General features: G+C 43.9%; 1 protein-coding gene across 2 annotated transcripts in view; it reads left to right on the plus strand.

Annotated features, from left to right (window-relative positions):
* The first annotated feature begins 11191 nt into the window (after nucleotides 1–11191).
* DHX40 (DEAH-box helicase 40) overlaps nucleotides 11192–16964 on the plus strand; it is a 49535-nt gene continuing 43762 nt past the window's right edge. The window contains exons 1-2 of one of the 2 annotated variants that reach the window (XM_081941864.1): nucleotides 11192–11294; nucleotides 14009–14189. In XM_081941864.1, the coding sequence (XP_081797990.1) occupies nucleotides 14024–14189 (166 nt within the window). In that variant the 5' untranslated portion in view covers nucleotides 11192–11294; nucleotides 14009–14023. Of the gene's footprint in view, nucleotides 11295–11509; nucleotides 11673–14008; nucleotides 14190–16964 lie in introns of those variants that run through there. The other variant, XM_081941865.1, reaches the window with a different exon arrangement.

A 16964-nucleotide genomic window follows, 5' to 3' on the forward strand; every position in this document is an offset into this window, starting at 1 on the left:
CTATTTTTTCCCCCCGGATTTTAAAAAATCTATAATAATATTGAATGTTTTTCATTGTTCTTTTTATTGTTTTTAAGAACTATTTTTTTAAAACGAGGAGCGAGGAAAATAGGAATTTCGCCTCAGCGCGAGTCTACTCTCGCGCTGAGGCGAAATTCCTATCTCCCCCGCCCCGGGGGGAGGGTTTAATCTATAATAATATTGAATGTTTTTTATTGTTCTTTTTGTTGTTTTTAAGAACTGTTGGTGGAAATCTTTTCTCCATATCATCTTTAAACTTCTCTGATTTGGCAGCATATATAGGGGGGGAGGGAAATAATGTACAGAATAAAATACAGAGTTGGAAGGGACCTTGTAGGTCATCTAGTCCAACCCACCCCCAAGGACACCATTTCTGACAGGTGGCAGATGTAATGAATAGAACAGAATAAGAAAAGGAATAGAATAGAGAAATGGGATAGAATAATAGAATAGAAAAGAAAAATGAGATAGAGGAATAGAATAGAGAAATGGGATAGAAGAATAGAGTAGAATAGAGAAATGGGATAGAAGAATAGAGTAGAATAGAGAAATGGCAAAGAAGAATAAAGTAGAATAGAGAAATGGGGTAGAAGAATGGAATAGAGAAAATGGATAGAATAGAATAGAGAAATGGGATAGAATCGATTAGAATAGCAATGAATAGAATATAAAAAATGGGATAGAATAGAATAGAATTCTTCATTGGCCAAATGTGATTGGACACACACACAAATTGTCTTTGGTGCAGATGTTCTCAATGTACATAAGGGCAATAAAATACATCCATCAAGAATCATAAGATACAACACTTAATGATAGTCAAGATTACTAATAAGCAACCAAATCATACAAGGAAACAAATAAAAATAATATAAATTGAAAGATACAAGCAACATGGTTATAGTCATAAGTGGGAAGAGATAGGTACTAGGCAGTGGTGGGCTGCCAATTTTGTTACTACCGGTTCGGGTGTGCCCCCACGCGTGCGCGGGACACTTCTACACATGCATAGAAGTGTCTGGGCAGGTGGGCGGAGCCTCCCACCACCACTACTACCGCTTCGCGCAATCTGGCAAACCAAACCAACCGCAACCTACTTCTGATACTAGGAAAGAAGAGAAGAATAATAGTAATACAATCTTAGTAAATTATTTGACAGTGTCTTGGGAATTGGTTGTTAAGCAGAGCGATGGCATTTGGGGGAGGGAAATAAATAGCATTGATTAGTTTCTAGAAGACTGGAAATTTATGTCAGAATTTTCCAGATCCTTTGAGAAATAAATATATTCTGTGGGGCCCCTGCCAAATTATACAGGGACCAATGATAACAGTTCTCGTACAAGAGCCCCTTCGGGGAGAGGGGGCGGTCTAGAAATCAATTAAATTAAATTAAATTAAGAGAGATGTAGCCATGCATATGTACACGTAGTCCTTAACAGCAGTCCGTTTAGTGACCGTTTGAAGTTATGATGGCCCTGAAAAAAGTAACATGACCATTGAAGCATCCCTATGGTCACGTGATAAACATTTGGATGCTTGGCGACTGACTCATAGTTATGACGGCTGCAGTATCCTGGGGCCATGTGATTCCGCTTTTGCAACCTTCTGACAAGCAAAGTCAATGGGGAAGCCAGATTCACTTAACAACCGTGTTACTAGCTTAACAACTGCAGTGATTCAGTTAGCAACTGTGGCAAGAAAGGGGGTAAATTGGAGCAAAGCCCACTTAGCAACGTACATTTCGGGCTCAGTGGTGGTCGTACTTTGAAGACTATCTGTGTTGACAAGAGCAATGAAATGGCTGAAATGGAATTTCACCTGTGGTCCTGATTCTTTCTACCTGAAAATAATTCAGATGGTGGCAATTGTTCTAACAGTGAAGACAATTAACCAGTGGAACAGCTTGCCACCAGAAATTGTAGAGGCTTCATCAGTAGAGGTTTTTAAGAAGAGACTGGACAGTCACCTGTCTGAAATAGTATAGGCCTCCTGCTTGAGCAGGGGGTTGGACTAGAAGACCTCCAGGGTCCCTTCCAGCTGATTCTGATTCTCGCTATCAGGAAATTTATTAGTTCAAGGTTGCTTCCCTCCTTGATTAGTTTCCATCCGTTGCTTCTTGTCCTGCCTTCGGGGGCTTTGGAAAAGAGGTGGAAACCCACCCACCCTTCTTCTTTGGGGCAGCCCCTCAAATATTAGAAGACTGCTACTGCAAATATATTTTCTGTTCTCTCTCGGAAGGGTTACAGTGCTGGATTTAAACGGCCTTCGATTGGAAACCTGAAGTGTCTTTCTCTCGATGTAACCTTCCCTTTGCACTGAGATCCAAAAATAGTCCCTCCCTTCCAATCTTGCTCTCGTCACGTGACATGATGGAGGACAGCCGGTACTGTCAACATCCTTCTGTAGAAATAATAACATAGAGTTACCCACAAATGCCCAAACCAAAATATAATTTCCTTCTTGTCTTCTTTCTATAAAAAACATAGATATGCATTGCGGGGGGGGGGGGGAGGCTCGCTGCCTCCATCTGAAACCCTGCAGAGTTTTCATTGCAATTTTGAAGCCCACCAATTTAATCATGTTTTCCTAGCAAGTATTTGGCAGCAATTGGTGAGAAGCATCTCGACCATCTACGTAGGAAGAAGCTCATAGAGATAAAAAAATATAATAGAGGATAGAGAGTACCCAAAGGTTTCCCTTTGAAGATATTATTTTGTGCTACAACTACAGTAATGGCAACTTGATCACTCTCTACATCAGTGTTTCTGTAACTTGAGGCTGTGTGAACGTCAACTTCCAGAAGACCCATAATTCTGAGAGTTGAAGTCCCCGTCTCTTAAAATGATCAAGTTTGAGAAATGCAGCTGTACATCTTAGCATCTGCATTCTGATTATTGTTAACCTATGCAGTTCATAAGAGTTGACAACCACTGGATGACATGCGATTGGTCCATCAAAAAAAAATTTAAGTATATCATTAAAAATACAACACATCCTATCATAGTCATTGGTCTTTTCATTATCTTGATAGATTGACACTAATCAAGGAGAGAAGCAACTTACAACTAAGAGAAATTTCCTGACAGTGAGAATAATGCTGTAACAGACCTAAGTATGAAAAATGGTCATGTCACTTTTTTCAGTGTCATCGTAACTTTAAATGGTTGCTGAATGAATGTTTGTAAGTTAAGGAGTACTGTATGAATTGAAAAACCATATGGGTATTTCCTCATCTATTTATGGTCACTTCCAGCATAGTTGCAAACCATCATGATGAAAGGATGAGAAATGCTTGTCTCTCAACACCGAACATGACATAAATCATATGGTTTCCCTCATAATGTTGCAAGGCAGGGTTCATGGTGTCCTCCTCCCTTCCCTTCCTACCCCTCCCAGATACTCAGCAGCCCTGAAAAAAATGATATTTTATTGAAAGCTGGGATTTTCCTAACTGCAAGGAAGTATTTTGTTTAAGCCATGTTAATCGTATTTTAGCACCTCTGCTGGTTCTCACAGGCATCTCTGAGCAAATGGAGAACTGAACTTGGAATAATTTTCTTTATATAATTTGATAGCTTATTAGTAACCTTGATTATCGCTAAGTGTTGTATCTTATGATTCTTGATGGATGTATTTTATTTTTCTTTATGTACACTGAGAGCATATGCACCAAAGACAAATTCCCTGTGTACAATCACACTTAGCCAATAAAGAATTCTGTTCTATTCTATTACAGAGGAAGTTGCTAATGGGGGGAATCGCAGAAAAGATGACATGATCCCGAGAAATAGGGAAGGGTGAGAAAGAAACTCAAGAAAAGACCTGCTTGATTTTGTACAGTACCAACATTGCAAGATCCAGAGTTATGACCACAAGTGGGACTAGAATTTCCATTGCAAAGCTAGGGGATTGTTAAGTGAGTCATGCCCAACTTTATGATTTTTTTTTACCACTGTGGTTAAGCAAATCACCACAATCTCTCAACAAATCACATGGTCATTAAGTGACTCCGGCTTCCTCCATTGATTTTGCTTGCTTGAAGCAGGCAAGGAAGGTCGTAAAGAATGATCGCGTGACCTAAGATACCGCAACTGTCATAAATACCTGCCAGTTGCCAAGCCCTGTATTTTAATCACATGACCACATGGAGACAATTGTAAATTCATATAACAACTGAAGTTGGCTTAACAACTATAGCAAAATAAGTCATAAAATAATTGCAGTCAATTCTTCAGCTCATTGACAGGTGAGAAATCCACGTTATCCTTTTTTAAAAAATCACTGCAATTTGGAGCCTTTCTGCTAATGACAAGAAAGTTACTTAGGTTCTGTGACATTGTATAAATCTGGAGAAATAATGAGAATTAATTTGCGAGAACGTACAGCCATGATCGGAAAATCTTATCCAGGTGTATTCAACTTGTACCTTTTCTTGCCATTCGGTATGTTTCCTCTGGAATTTAACCTTCTCACGTAATGGAAAGTGGTCATAAGGCCTTTTTTAAGCAAACTGCCTTTTTTAAGCAAACATTTTCACTGCAGACTGATAAGATTAACTCCAGGAAGTTTTACCACTGATAAAGACAAACCTGCAAATCAACAGGAAGGAGAAGGATTTTCTCTCCTGTTGGTTTTTCTTTGGGAGTCATTTTCAAGTGTTGGAAGAAATGCCCGTCTAGGTTCAGTTCCAAGTGGGGAAAAAGACACTGGAAACATGGAGAATGTTTGGAAGATGTTTTAATGGTGGACAGGATATACGTGGCTTCTGGGCAAAGAAAAAAAGGGAAGAGATGCTGAGAGTGCCTTAGTTTTATGCCCTCTCTGGGCTTTTGAATTTGAGCTTGTATTCTGATTGGTTGTCAGACTCCCATGGGGCCATGCAGGGGCATCTCTATAGGCTGTCCTGAGTTTGTCCTGGCTTGGTTGAGCCTTTGCTGGGTGATGATGTAATGAAACGGCTTTGGGATTCCTATTATGGCTCTGCCTGAAGGAGTTAGATCTTTGTTATGTAGAATAGACTGGCCCATTAACAAAGGGGGGTGGGGAGCTGAGTTTCTGCCTCCCTTTTAGGGTAAATATTCTGCCCTTTTAATATTTCCTAAAATATGTCATTTTTCTAGGAGAGGAGTGGGTGCTAACTTCCTACACAACCGAAGTTCAGAAAACACAACTCGCGCTTTGGCACACAATATTTTGTGTTTAGGGCAGTGTTTCTCATCCTTGGAAACTTGAAGCCTTGTGGACCAACACCCAAGATTCCCTAGGCAGTCATGGTTTTGCCAAAAATGAGCATATACTTCCAAGTTCGGGCAAAACTGTGCCCACAGTGAATCATTCATTCGCTTAAGGAGTGTGGGTTTGCTTAAGGATGACCACAAAATGGCAGACTCCCTTACGATCATAATATGAAGTCTGCTTCAGAGGTGGCATTCAGCAGGTTCTGACCAGTTCTGGAGAACCGGTAGCGGAAATTTTGAGTAGTTCGGAGAACCGGTAAATGCCACCTCTGACTGGCCCCGCCCCCATCTATTCTCTGCCTCCCGAGTCCCAGCTGATTGGGAGGAAATGGGGATTTTGCAGTATCCTTCCCCTGCCACGCCCACCAAGCCACACTACGCCTACCAAGAACCTGCCACGCCCATTACACCATGCCCACAGAACCGGTAGTAAAAAAAAATTGAATTCCACCACTGGGTCTACTTATAATGATGAGGATGGCTCTTAAATGAGAAATTCATTTATTTGCATCTTTTCTGCATCTGGAACGCCAAACCAGATGGTTTGAATAACCTCCTTCAGTGGGAGCCCCGAATTCCAAAATATGTGACTAGTTGCAATATTTTGCTCTTCAGTTTCCTCTTGGAGGTGCCTGTAGAGGAGGTTAAAAAAAAAAGTCAAAATGGCAGGTGTGATGGCACAATTGAAGCACCACATATATTTTTTTCACATGGTTTTGCATACCTGCGAAAAGGGGTGTTGCTTTTACAGGTAGTCCTTGACTTAATGATCACAATTTCCATTGCGTAGGGAGGCAGCCCAACATGGCCACTGCTAAGTGAGCCAGCTATTGAGTTTTGCCCCATTTTACAATCTTTTTACCACAGTTGTTAAGTGAATCACCACAGCAGTTAAATTAGTAAAACAATTGTTAAGGGAATCTCGTTTCCCCATTGACTCTGTGTGTCAGAAGGTGCACAAAAGGGGATCATATGAACTTTGACCGTCATAAATATGAACCAGTTAGGGAAGAGAGCTGACGTCACGATGGCACAACATGCGATCTTGGTGCTCTGAGGTCGCAATCGATATTTCTATCGCTGGACGGTCCATTCGGACCTAAACCGTCCCTTAGAGATTGAGAAGGGCACCTCCTGCTGATCTCAGAGACACCGCAAACTCCCTGAAAGATCCAGGAATAGCCTTTTTTTCTTGCGACAGAAGCGCAGCTAATGAAGCTGCTGAAGTTGGGACAGCTCCGAAACGGGAAGAAAGCGGAAAGAGAAAGTGTGTCGAATTGGTGAGGAAATTTTATTATTAGAAAAAGAGACTATCCAAAAAAAGAATTAAGTTAAATTAGAATTGAAGATAGAAGACTGTAAGCGGCAAAATTAATCTACATTAAACTTAGTGTGTTATCCTGTTTCTATTTTTTTTTCCACGGATGAAACTTTTGCAAAGGCTCCCTATTTTTTAAACTGAATGGATTAATTATTTCTTCTTGTTGTTTCACTTTTGCTTACCCCTATGGATTAAAATTCTCCTTTTTTATAATGCTTGATTGGATTCTTTTTGATCTCCATTTAAGGGGTTTTTTTCCCTTCTTAAGCTTGGAATATAAAGAAGATAATAAGAAGGATTATAAAGAGGGTTGTAACAACAGGAGGAAAAGCAGTTACACTGCCACTTAGAGGCTGGACATATTGTTTTTTCTTCTTTCTCTTTGATCACTTGAGATTCAAGATTCTTTCAGCTTGTTTACTGAGAGTGATAGTAGGAAGAGCACAAGTTGTTTATACAGGTGCCTTTTGGGAGTTCTATTACTAGCTATTGGAGGGAAGACTACATTTTGACTTGAAAGATAATAAATGAAACTGTTTGAAGTTTATTAAAATAGCCTTGAACCCTATAGTGGCAGTGTCTGCAAAATTGAAAGAATGGCTCAGCAGGAAAAAGAAACTGTAACATTGCAAATGATTATGTTTGAAATTCAAAATCTATTTGTTGTGACAGAGAGAATTGAAAAGAGTTTGGAGAATATGGAATACAAAACAGAAAAATCTGATGGAGAAACTGAGGATGTTTATCAAATGAAGAAAGTGGAAGATAGAGTTCAAAAGATGGAAGGAAAAAATGAGCAAAGAGATAAGAAAACTGTGGATACTGACAACAAAGTGAACGTGGTTGGTAATGGCAAGAGCGGAATATGGAAAGGGGAGATTGATGGATTGGAACTCTACCCCAGACTTCAAAGCACAGAAGAAGAAAAGAGAGAAAAATTGACGGAGATAAGGAGAGAAATCTTGACAGAAGCACTAGCGATAACCAAAGATAAGCTGATGGAAAGAACAGATGCTGGGTTTCAAGCTTTTATGAGATACAAAAGGAACAACATGTTGTGAAGAGAAGTTTATACAAGATTTATTAAGAAAGTAACTAGAACATGAATGCTACAAATGGCAAGAGATATAAGAACGTACTATTACTGGAAAGATACAGGTTGATGCAATGAAAATGTATAATAAAAATTAAGCTAAATTTAGTTTACTAATAGTATGTATAAAATGAAGTGACAATAGCTATAGTTAAATAATGATTAATAATGATAATAATACATATAGATATATTAGTTTGATAATATGAAATCTTATATAAACAACACATGAGGTTTAAAAGCTTTATCTAGAATATGTTATAAAGATGTATTGTGATTGGATGATCTTAGGATGATTTAATAGAATGTTATCATATAATCCTATTCTAGATTTTGAACATTATATATAAAAGGATGTAACTAGAATATTAATACTACAAATGGCAAGAGATATAAGACCGTACTATTACTGGAAAGATACAGGTTGATGCAATGAAAATTTATAATAAATACTAAGCTAAATTTAGTTCACTAGTAGTATGTATAAAATGAAGTGACAATAGCTATAGTTAAATAATGATTAATAATGATAACAAAACATATAGATATATTAGTTTGATAATATGAAATTTTATATAAACAACACATGGAGAATATTAGAAGAGGTTTAAAAGCCTTATCTAGAATATGATATAAAGATGTATTGCGATTGGATGATTTTAGGATGATTTAATAGAATGTTATTGTTGTGTCCCGTGAATCCAAGGAATATGCAGACCCAAGCTTGGCTGTTGGCCAATTTAGATAAAGCCACCCCTTGGCTGGGAGCCTAGAAAGTTCTCTTCACAAACACAAGATAACACTTACGGAAGGCTTTCACAATGGCTTGAATATGGACTGTTGTCTCCTGCAAAGATCCCCCTCCCTTTGCTCCACTTATAAACTCTTTGGGAGGGGCCACACCCTTAACCAGCTGTCCCTACTTCCTTCTATGACGTCTTCTCCACAGCTGTTCCTTTCTCTTATCAATTTTACGTGTACGCACATCAGGGACAACCTCCCTCTGTTCCTCCTCACTGCTCCCTGACTCAGATGCCACCTGGTGGCCAACAGGCCTCTCTAGTTCCTGCTCTGATTCCAAACACCCTCCAGAGTCTTCCTCATCCTCCAGAACAGTCCCATAATAGTTTGAGCTGTCAGAGTCCAGCAACAGCTCAGCCGGCCGCTGCTGGACCACAACATTTATCATATAACCCTATTCTAGATTTTGAATATTATATATAAAAGAATATAAAAACAATTACAGTCAAATTAGGGTTGAGATATAATAATTGTGATATACATGAATATAGGTGAATTTAAAATATGCAATTTGATATGAGAAGCAAGTGGTGACTGTGGAAGAGATGCATGGAAATACTCTAACCAACTGACACACTTTCTACAATTTGTAATGGAAGATGGTGTTTTTATGTTTGTCTTTGTTCAAAAATAAATAAAAATTGTTTAAAAATAAATAAATATGAACCAGTTGCCAAGGATCCGAATTTTGATTACGTGACCACGGGGATGTTGCAAGGGTCATAAGTGTAAGAAAACACTCATAAGCCACTTTTTTCAGTGTTGTTGTAAATTCAAACAGTGACTAAATGAATGATTGTAAATCCAGGACTACCTGTAATATATTCTGTTGCCATGAATTAGCAATCTCCCTGGACCAAATACCCTAAAGCAGGGGAATCCTGGGAGTTGAAGTCCACAACTCTTAAAAGTTCCCAAGTTTGGACACCCCTGCCCTAAAGGGAAAATTTCCTCTCCATCATTCAAAACCAGAGTCACTTTTTCCTGAAGGTCATGGAAAAAGCAACATGTATTTCTGGGGTTCAGCTTCTTCCAAACTCCTCTGGCTGGATTTTTTTCCCCCAACCCACCCAATTTTAGGCAGATGAGGGAATAAAGGCCGTTCTCATTCCAGTTCCCTCCCTAAATGTTTTGTTGGGAGAAATATCCTTCTGGGTTCCGTTCCAAGTGGGGAGAAAGATACTGGAAACGGATTGAGAGACCCTGCTAAGTGTCAGCAAATAATATCCTTTTCTGCCCTCTAGTGGCCAGTCCACAATTTTACAACCTTTTTATGGCTACCCTAGATTGGTGTTAAATTGCTAAATTGTATCCGAATTTTTGCAACCCCGTGGACGGGGGTGGGCTGGTGGGCTGCTGGAGGTTTGCTCGGGTTCGGGAGACCTTGTAGCTAAGATTCTGTGCAGTTCGGAGAACCCTCAAATCCCACTGCTGGCTGGCCCCACCCACTCCACCTTGCCCTTCCCAGGAGTCCCCACGCAGCCCGTTTTGGATGCAGGCAAGTGCAGAGCGCACACAGAGGTTCGGGGAGGGCAAAAAACGGGCCTACTGGAAGTTCGGGAAAGCCGAAAAGTCCGTTTTTGCCCTCCCTGAGGCTCGAGTAAAGCCTCCAGAATCCAGGGAGGGCAAAAACGCCAACCCCCACGGTGGTGCAGGAGGCCAACTAGGCCACGCCAATATGCTTGAAGATGGTGGACTTCAACTCCCAGAATTCCCAGTACGCATGCTTTTTAGATGGGTGAACTTCAACTCCCAGAATTCCTCAGCCACAACTCCCAGAACTCCCTGGCCAGCTTGCTTTTTAGATGGGGGACTTCAGCTCCCAGAAGTCCCCAGTGAGCTTGTATTTTTTTAGATGGGTGGACTTCAACACCCAGCATCCTCCAGCCAGTATGCTTGAAGATGGTGGACTTCAACTCCCAGAATTCCCCAGTGAGCTTCTATTTTTTTTAGATGGGTGGACTTCAACTCCCAACATTCCTCAGCCACAAGTCCCACAATTCCCTGGTCAGCTTGCTTTTTAGGTGGGGGACTTCAGCTCCCAGAAGTCCCCAGTGAGCTTGTATTTTTTTAGATGGGTGGACTTCAACACCCAGCATTCCCCAGCCAGTATGCTTGAAGATGGTGGACTTCAACTCCCAGAATTCCCCAGTGAGCTTCTATTTTTTTTAGATGGGTGGACTTCAACACCCAGCATTCCCCAGCCAGTATGCTTGAAGATGGTGGACTTCAACTCCCAGCATTCCTCAGCCACAAGTCCCACATTCCCTGGCCAGCCTGCTTTTTAGGTAGGGGAGTTCAGCTCCCAGCATCCCCCAGCCCAGCCAGTATGCTTATAGATCTATGGATTTCACCTCCCAGAATTCCCCAGCCACTTTGCTTTTCAGACGGGTGGACTTCAACTCCCAGCATTCCTCAGCCAGCCACCCATCTGAAAGTAGCCAAGAGACAGTGCAGTAGAGGGCAGTGGAGGATCGCACGTAGATCTGCTATCCTGTGTGGTCGTGAGAAACGCAGCCCCCTTTTCAGCGTCCATTCATTAATCGGTGCAATTGCTAAATCCCGGACTAGATTGATAGCAGATAATCAATCCCTCCCTCCCTTTCTTCCTAAATCAATCAATCCATCGGTTTCTCGTCCGATGACAGTCCAAAGCGCTACAGCTGATCAAAAAAAGGGGGCGGGGCTGGACGGGTAGGTGGGGCTTCTGCCAGGAAGGACGTGACGTCAGTGCGGGGAGGGTCTGTGTGTGCTCTAACCCCACGTGTTCTCCAGAAGTCACGTGGCTGTTGCTGCTGGTGGAAGGGCTCGCTTGCAAAAGGTAAGGATTGTTGGGAAGTGGGAAGGCGTCGCTGGCCGTGGAGGATGGGAAGTGTAGTACAGCACAGCGCAGCCCATGCGCAGGACGTCGGCTGGGGGACGTCGGTTTAAGTCTCATAGTTACTCGGGCTTGTGTTGTGATGCTGTGGAACTACATCTCCCAGCATGCCTCACCATAGTATTGCAATTGTTACAGATCCCCCCCCCTTTAAAATCACCAGGTTAATGTCTTCCTGTCCCTCTTTTCCCCCAATGCAGCATCCCCAACCTGGGGAATTGTAAACTTTTCTTCCTTTTCTGTTGCAAACCAAAAATGGTTGCAATACGACCAGCCCGTTTCTGACTGCATGCCTTTGGAAGTGACTCCCCTTGGCTTTCGGTTTGTTTTGAGAGGAGGTTTTGAAAATTAATGCAACATCAGGTTTTTAATTTCAATTATATAGCATGCGAAGGATGTGTGGTTGTGCTTTTATTTTTATAGTTATAATGTGCACTGAAGGTGGCATTTAATTTTGTTGAACAACGTGCAATGACAATAATGTAAACTGAACTTTTAAAAAAACTAAACTAAACTAAATGCGATCAATAATACTGATGGAATGTGCCAGATTTCATTGTATACATGATGTAGTATAGGCTATACTATGTTTAGTAAATGCTGCATAACAATGTAAACAAAAATGTCCCAAAAGGTGCTTAGAATCAAAAGGCAACCTGGACTTTCTGGTTTTTCTTTGAAGACATTTCGCTTCTCATCCAAAAAGCTTCTTCAGCTTTGACCGGAATGGAAGCATTTATATTCCATTTATACTTCTATTCCATTCCCTACCATCTGGTCGAAGCGAAAGAAGCTGCTTGGATGAGAAGCAAAACGTATTCAAAGAAAAATCAGAAAGTCCAGTTGCCTCCTGAAAAAGCTCAGTTTGGGACAAGCGTCACCTGGATGACTGAGAATAATGTAAAAAATGTAAAGAATAAAAATTAAAGACAAGGTAGCCTCGAGATCTCAAAAAAGATGTTGAGACTTTGGAAAGTGTTCAGAGAAGAGCAACAAAAATGATTAGGGGCCTAGAAGCTTAAACATACGAAGAACAGTTGCAGGAACTGGGTATATCTAGTCTAGTGAAAAGAAGGACTAGGGGAGATATTATAGCAGCGTTTGAATATTTGAGGGGATGCCATAAAGAAGAGGGGGCCAACTTATTTTCCGAAGCACCTGAAGTCAAGACAGGAAACATTGGATGGAAACTAATCAAGGAGAGAAGCAACCTAGAACTAAAGAGAGATTCCCTAACGGTGAGAACAATTAACCAGTGGAAGTTGTGGGTTGCCCCATCACTGAAGGCTTTTAAGAAGAGACTGGACGGCCGTTTAATCAGAGGTAGTATAAGTCTCCTGCTTGAGCAGGGTGTTGGACTAGATGACCTCCAAGGTCCCTTCCAACTCTGTTAATCTTTCTGCCTTTTACCTGCAGCTGGACAATCTGAAAGTCAGGAAAACTAGTCATAGAGTACGCAAGGAGTCCAAATTTTGCAAAAAGTACAATATTGTGATTGGAACCCTGCACGTAAAAAGAAAACAAAACAAAACAATGGCTGGGCCTTTGTTTGCAAAGTTGTGCCTATTGTTTTGCATGCACACGCGCACAAGCACACACACAAACACTGACCAGCCAGCTCAATCACCCTGCACTACAGAGAACCTTGGGCAAGGTTCATCATTTCCAAAACATATGAAGAACGGTTGCAGGAACTGGGTACATCTAGTTTAATGAAAAGGAGGACTAGGGGAGACATAATAGCAGTCTTCCAATATCTCAGGGGCTGCCCCAAAGAAGAGGGAGCAAAGCTATTCTCCAAGGCACCTGAGGGTAGAACAAGAAGCAATGGGTGGAAACTAATCAAGGAGAGAAGCAACTTAGAACTGAGGAGGAATTTCCTGACAGTGAGAACAATTAATCAGTGGAACAGAAGTTGCCTCCAGAAGTTGTGAATGCCCCAACACTGGAAGTCTTTAAGAAGACGTTTGATAGCCATTTGTCTGAAACGGTATAGGGCTTCCTGCCTAGGCAGGGGGTTGGACTAGAAGACCTCCAAGGTCCCTTCCAATTCTGCTATTGTATTGATTTAACCAGAGGTGGGCTTCTACGGGTTCGGCTGGATTTGGGAGAACCCATAGTTAACGTTATGGCCGATTCGGAGAACCTCCAAATCCTACCCTTGGCTGGCCCTGCCCACCCCACCATTCCCATCCCTCTCCTCCCCACTCACCCCGCCCCTCCCAGGAATCTTCACACGGCCCGTTTTGGATGCGAGGTAAGTGCAGGGCCCGTGCGGAGGCTCAAGGAGGCTGAAAAACGGGCTTCCCAAAAGTTCCGGAAGGCCAGAAATGGGCCCCTTTACAGCCTCCAGAGCCCGGAGGAATCAGTTTTCACCCTCCCAGAGGTTCGAGGAAAACCTCCGGAGCTTAGGGAAGGCGAAAATGCTCCCCCCCCCCCCCAACTCCACTGTGGTGCAGGAGGCCGACTAGGCCACACCCACCATAGCCACAAGCACCCAACAACTGGGCAGAGAATCCGTTGCTGAAATTTTTGAAGCCCACGCCTGGACTTAACATTCATTAACTTAACGAAAACTTAATGAAAGAAGATCTGTTGGGATTCCTTTATCTCTTAACCGCAGGTTTATCCGTTTTGTTCGTGCTTTGTGCCCACAGAGCCAACAACCTGAAATGCCGAAGGGAGGCAAGGAAAAAAAACCGAGCTCTGCACAGCTGCCCATTAGCAAATTCCGAAGAAAATTACTGGAGGCTATCCAAGGCGACACGTTTGTGGTGGTGACCGGTGAGACGGGAAGCGGAAAAACCACCCAACTTCCCAAATATTTATTTGAGGAAGGTAAGAGCATGTTGGCCCGAGTGAATCCCACTTCCAAGATTCACGGGCGCAGGTAATTGCCAAGGTTTACACAGGAGAAGAGGAGGCCGAGTTGGGAGGCCGGAGTGAAGTGTGTCATTAGCTTAGAGTCATTACGTTGCCATAAAGGGTCCCAACTCCAACCGCTCTCGAATTGTGTTGACATGGATCTGGCACAATGTAGCGTTCAACTTTTAAGTGACAAGATTCTCGTGTATAGGTCCGTGATGGGGAAACTACGGCAGGCGTGCCACGCCCCAAGCCGTCACCCCAGCTCAGCTCCAACGCACATGCGCATGGGCCTCCTGCCGGCCAGCTGATTTTCAGCTCTCTGCTGCGCATGTGCAGGGGGTGGGGCACATGTGGGAGACACTCATGCATGCACAGGGCGAGGGGTCATGCATGCATGCATGGGGAGAGGGGGACAGTGGGTGCAGCGCAGCCTACTGCGACCCATTTTTGGTTCTGCAGGGAAGCCTACTAGGCCCAAAACGGGGCGCCGGGGGGGGGAGGGTCACATGTGCATGTGCAGAGGAGGTGGGGAGGGGGGGTGCCACGTGACCGCAAAAAGGTTAACCATCACTGATTATAGGCGTTCCTCGACTCACGGCCACAATTGAGCCCCAAATTTCCTTTGCTAAGACAGTTTTTAAGGACGTTTTACATCTTGTGCATCTTGTCCCATCTTTGACAATAGGGGGAGAAATTTTAGCCCCCTCAGAGAAGGCTCGCAATCTGGGAGTCCTCCTGGATACGCGGCTTAGTTTAGAAGATCATCTGACGGCCGTGACCAGGGGGGCCTTTTACCAGGTTCGCCTGGTACGTCAATTGCTCCCCTTCCTGGATCGGGATGCTCTGTGCACAGTCACTCATGCCCTCGTCCTTTGTCGCCTGGACTACTGCAATGCTCTCTACATGGGGCTGCCCTTGAAGAGCACCCGGAGGCTTCAGCTGGTCCAGAATGCGGCCGCGCGGGTTGCCATGGGGGTACCTAGGTGCTCCCAGGTTACACCTCTTTTAGGCAGCCTGCACTGGTTGCCGGTTGTTTTCCGGGTGCGATTCAAGGTATTAATTATGACCTTTAAAGCGCTCCATGGCTTAGGCCCAGGGTACCTGCGAGACCACCTACTGCCACCAGTAGCCTCCCACCGTCCAGTACGATCCCACAGAGTTTATTTATTTATTTATTATTTATTTATATTTGGTGCTTCTAGACCGCCCCCTCTCCCAGAAGGGACTCGGGGCGGTGTACAGTCCATAGAGAATATCACAAAATACAATAAAAAGTGAAATATGTACAGTTTGGAAGAGGTTAAAATGCAATTAAAAGAACTGTACAAAGCTAATATAAATATAAATTTTTAAATCCCTAAAACAGACACAACAAATTAAAAAACCCCTAAGATAGCCAGATAATAATACATTTGCCAGGAGGGACAGATTGTAATTATGCCAGGCCTGCTAATCGGAACAGGTGAGTCTTCAATTTTTGCCGGAAGGAGCGGAGGTCAGAAGTGGTTCTAATGTCGGGGGGGAGGTCATTCCAGAGGGTTGGGCCCATCACAGAGAAGGCCCTACTCCTTGGTGTCGCCCGTTGGCATTGCCTAGTGGACGGCACCAGGAGAAGTCCCTCCCTGTGTGAGCGAATTGGCCGCAGGGATGTATGTGGGAGGATGCGATCCCGCAAGTAACTAGGTCCCGTGCCATGGAGCGCTTTAAAGATGGTAATCAGCACCTTGAAACGCACCTGAAAAACCACAGGTAGCCAGTGCAGCTCGCGCAGGAGAGGTGTTACGTGGGAGTACCTCGTACTCCCCATCACAGCCCGTGCAGCTGCGTTCTGAACTAACTGCAGTCTCCGGGCGCGTCCCAAGGGCAGCCCCATGTAGAGAGCGTTGCAGTAATCCAGGCGGGACGTCACCAGCGCATGAGTGACCGTGCGTAGGGCATCCCGGTCTACTAGGGGGCGCAATTGGCGCACCAGGCGAACCTGGTGGAACGCCCCCCTCGCCACGGCTGCCACATGGTCATCCATTGACAGCCGGGCATCAAGGAGGACGCCCAAATTGCACGCCCGTTCCACAGGGGGCAATTGTTCGCCCCCTATGGCCAGCAATGGAATCAGCTGGCTGAACCGAGGTGCCGGTAGCCACAGCCACTCGGTCTTGGAGGGGTTGAGTTTAAGTCTGTTGTCCCCCATCCAGACCCCGATGGCTTCCAAGCACCGGGACATCACTTCGACAGCCTCGTTGGGGTGGTTTGGGGTTGAAATATACAGCTGAGTATCATCAGCGTAGAGGTGATACTCAACCCCAAACCACGGATGATCTCACCCAGCGGCTTCACATATGTGTTGAACAGGAGAGGCGAGAGGACCGACCCCTGTGGCACTCCACAAGTGAGTGGCCTCGGGGTCGACCTCTGTTCCCCTGTCAACACACATTGCCTCCGGTCGGAGAGGTAGGAGCCGAACCACCGCAAAACGGTACCTCCGACTCCTATCCCCTCCAACCGGCGCAATAGGATACCATGGTCGATGGTATCAAAAGCCGCCGAGAGGTCTAATAGGACCAGGATAGAGGAACAACCTCTATCTCTGGCCCTCCAGAGATCATCAACCAACGCGACCAAGGCTGTCTCTGTGCTGTGCCCGGGTCGGAAGCCGGACTGGCGTGAGTCTAGATACTCGGATTTGTCAAGGTGTCGTGGAAACTGCTGGGCCACCACATTCTCAACAACCTTCGCTAGAAACGGAAG

Source organism: Natrix helvetica (assembly GCF_964273705.1).
Source record: "Natrix helvetica genome assembly, chromosome: 2".
Classification (NCBI taxonomy): domain Eukaryota; kingdom Metazoa; phylum Chordata; class Lepidosauria; order Squamata; family Natricidae; genus Natrix; species Natrix helvetica.